Source organism: Lactuca saligna, chromosome 6 (assembly GCF_052625555.1).
Source record: "Lactuca saligna cultivar CGN05327 chromosome 6, ASM5262555v1, whole genome shotgun sequence".
NCBI lineage: Eukaryota > Viridiplantae > Streptophyta > Magnoliopsida > Asterales > Asteraceae > Lactuca > Lactuca saligna.
In genome coordinates this window covers 52,327,020-52,330,466 of record NC_136422.1, presented here as the reverse complement: position 1 = coordinate 52,330,466, position 3,447 = coordinate 52,327,020, and the positions used below count along the sequence as shown (strand labels likewise).

At 29.7% G+C, this 3,447-nt stretch overlaps 1 protein-coding gene across 1 annotated transcript; it reads right to left on the bottom strand.

Moving 5' to 3' along the window:
- Positions 1-1,050: 1,050 nt before the first annotated feature.
- On the bottom strand, positions 1,051-2,756 carry LOC145001536 (NAC domain-containing protein 2-like). Its single transcript, XM_078960907.1, has 3 exons — positions 2,538-2,756; positions 2,025-2,311; positions 1,051-1,590 (listed from the first exon to the last, which is right to left on the bottom strand). Exons 1-3 carry the CDS (start codon positions 2,701-2,703, stop codon positions 1,156-1,158), a joined length of 888 nt encoding a protein of 295 aa, XP_078817033.1. The 5' UTR covers positions 2,704-2,756; the 3' UTR covers positions 1,051-1,155.
- Positions 2,757-3,447: the final 691 nt, after the last annotated feature.

Genomic DNA, 3,447 nt, shown 5'->3' with positions numbered 1-3,447 from the left:
CTACACCGGCCATGCATAAAAAATTAGGAGTATTGAACCAAATGCTTTATATATATATATATATATATATATATATATATATATATATATATATATATATATATATATATATATATATATATATATATATTAATGGCCAACCGGTATTTGCCTATGCTCGACTTAGGGGCATCCTGTTGATTTTGAGGACCCAATGCGAAAAATAAAAATGAATATATATATATATATATATATATATATATATATATATATATATATATATATATATATATATATATATATATATAAAAGAAAACTTTGTTCATACTACGTAACTCGATAAATGTTATAAAGATAATAAAAAATGATAATACAATATGCAATCTTACGTAGCTAAATAAATCGTGAGACTCTCATAGAACTATTCAGTTATTTAGAATATGTTTGTTAGTGTGCTATATTCGTTAATCGATGACAACAATCAGAATATAAAATAAGATGCCATCAGATTTAGAAATTAGGAATAGAAAAATACTTAGTTGTTTAATTTCAGTTAACAATAAAAAAGTAGAGCGAAAGTGCAATATAAATAAGAGGTAGAGTCTAGTGGAATCAGAAAGCTAAGGAACAAAAAATATCATTTGAGCTTTGTAGTTGCTGCAAATTTGAAAGTTTGTAATTGGAACAAAACATAAGCTCTTGTCTACCATAAATTTACATTAGCTTAAATGCAATTTTTAATTTTAATCTCAATTTTTCAAAACATGAGTTGTTGCAATTTTTAAATGTAGCGTTAGCTATTGAAATTGAAAAATACATGGACTTTTCTTTTTTTGATTATTGGATTGTTGATTGCTAGATTATAAAATTAATCATATATAAAATTCGTCCCCTCCACAACATGGGCCATGAACGGTTGCCCATCTCACACACTTTCAAAGACGCCCATGTCTAGAGTACTAGTGAATGCAAGTAAGTATTTGAACCATTTTAATAGAAAAAGTAAAAGACAAGTTTTATTTGCCAAAGTAAATACAAGTATTACACAAAAGAGACATTTTGTACATCATGTAATAACCCTTATTATGGATATTGTTCTTGCATGGTAATATAGACATTGTTAATTCATGGTATTGGAAGTTCATATAGTCTTGGATCCCAGTTGAGCTAGAAAATTCATCCATCTTTTATGAGTTTCATCACAACATCCAAATGTACCATGTTAAGAACATCGTATGGATCATCACATATCACGTTTGTGCGTTTAGCACTCTCGTCCTTTGCAATAAATGACATGTTTTCTTCGTAGAGCTCCCCGTTTTCAAATGCTAAGCCATAATTGTCAGTTTTTGTACCTTGAAGTTGTTTGGGGGAACTAGTCTCAATAATGTAAGGAAGATCTTGACCCGCAAGAATTGAAGCCGAAATAAATTGAAAATCTTTGAACATATTATCAGAAATTATGTCCAAATTGGCGTTTGTAACGATGTACGGTGAAGGGAGTTCCTGTGTTGTAATCGGAAGTTGACTCTTTGGGTTTTCTTCTACTTTCGATTTGTTCTTTGACTTGTTGCCTTTTTGTCGTACCCGACACAACACCCAATCATCCAACTAATAAAAAATTAATAGCACATATAATAAAACAAAATATTCAACAAACAAAAATGATGTGTATCTAAGACTAGGTGTATTAGCAACTCAAATCCAATCCATCATTCTATTAGATGATTATTATCTTTATCCATCTACACAACCTTTAACTCTAACTCAATTTCAACATTTTATATTTCATTAACCTAACATAACCCAACCTTTTATTTGTAATCATTATGATCTCTAATTCTTTTAGTTTATTGTAAATTAAAGAAATATACAGAATTTTTTTATTCCAAAACAAGCTAAACTATTCATTTTAAAGTTAAAACACACAAAAATAACATTATATAGAATTTGTTTTTATTCCAAAACAAGCCCATGATCGTGATCACCAATAAACATAGTGTAAGTACGATATATATGAACTTAAGAGGAAACGATTATATTACCCTCATCGATCCGTTTAGTCTAGATGATCGGGTAGAGGACTCGGGTAATCTATACTCACTCATGGTCCAATTTGTCTTGACATTCTTCGCTGGACTTCCTTTAAAAAACGCCAAAGCTTTCTTAAGTCCAATCTTTTTTGACCCTGAAGAAGCAAAAATCGGCTTATCTTTCCCCATCGCCTTCCAAAAACCCGATCCTGCAGACCTTTTTGGTCTGGATCCATTTGGGTATTTTCTGTCCCTCGGGCTAAAAAAGAACCACTCATCTGCCCCAGAAAATGTTTTTCCTGCCAAGTAAACAAGAATCACATAAATTCATCATCAATAACGTTTCTTTTTCACGTCATGGGAACAAGCTAACTGACTCACATCATGGAAACAAAGTTTCAGCTGTTTGTATATATATATATGTTAGAGTCATTAACGTTTCCTCAAATATATGTTTGAAGAGAAACCTAGGACTCACAATATCTAAGTAACAAACACAACAATAATAGCAATATTGATTCTTACGTGGAAGTTCCCACGGGTTAAACTTGTACAACTCGATTTCTCCGATCACTGAAGCAGGAACTGAACAAAAGTTCACTTTCTTTTGCAAGTAGTGAACGATAAGTTCTTCGTCAGATGGATAGAACCTGAAGCCCGGTGGGAGATCAAGAAACTCTTCCCTTTCCATTGTTCGGTTGAACAGTAAAATGACGGGGAAAGTATCATGAAAGAAGCCTCGGTTTTTATGGAGGCCAAATTTGCTAGAGACAATGTAAGACAATATTAAAATGTAAGACGATATTAAATTTAAGAAATGTCGTTTTCAATTATTTTATTAGAAAATGATTTGGATTTTTATTAAAGATGCCGGTGTTAACGCTTATGTTGGCCACATAGGTATACTCGTCGTCCCAAGGTTGTGGAGACGAACACCCGTCATGTTAGCTAACGTTACATGCTAACAAAATAATCGCATTATTTTACCGTTTTTGGAGATGTTCTTTTTCATGTCACAATCACACATTTCAAGGACAATTTTATACTTGTACGGTATTAAATTTGCTGATATTTAACATCTATAATTTTCATTTTATTTCTCATATAAACTAGTTGTGATGGGTTTATTTAAAAAAAAAATTAAATATAAAATTCAAAATATTTGAGAAATTTGAATTTATGAGAAAATTGAGAAAAATATTGAGTTATAAAAATTAAAATGTTTTTTTCTTTTTTAAATTTAAACAAATAATTTAGATAAATAAATAAAAGATATTAATGAAACTTTAATTTAGTAATTTTGAAATTTAAAGAAAAGTCTATTAATGAAATTGATATGCATTTATTATTGGTTTAAATAATATATGAAATTTAATAAAATGGAAAAACCATAAAATCACATGTAGAATAAAAATTAATTTAAAATAGGGTTTAG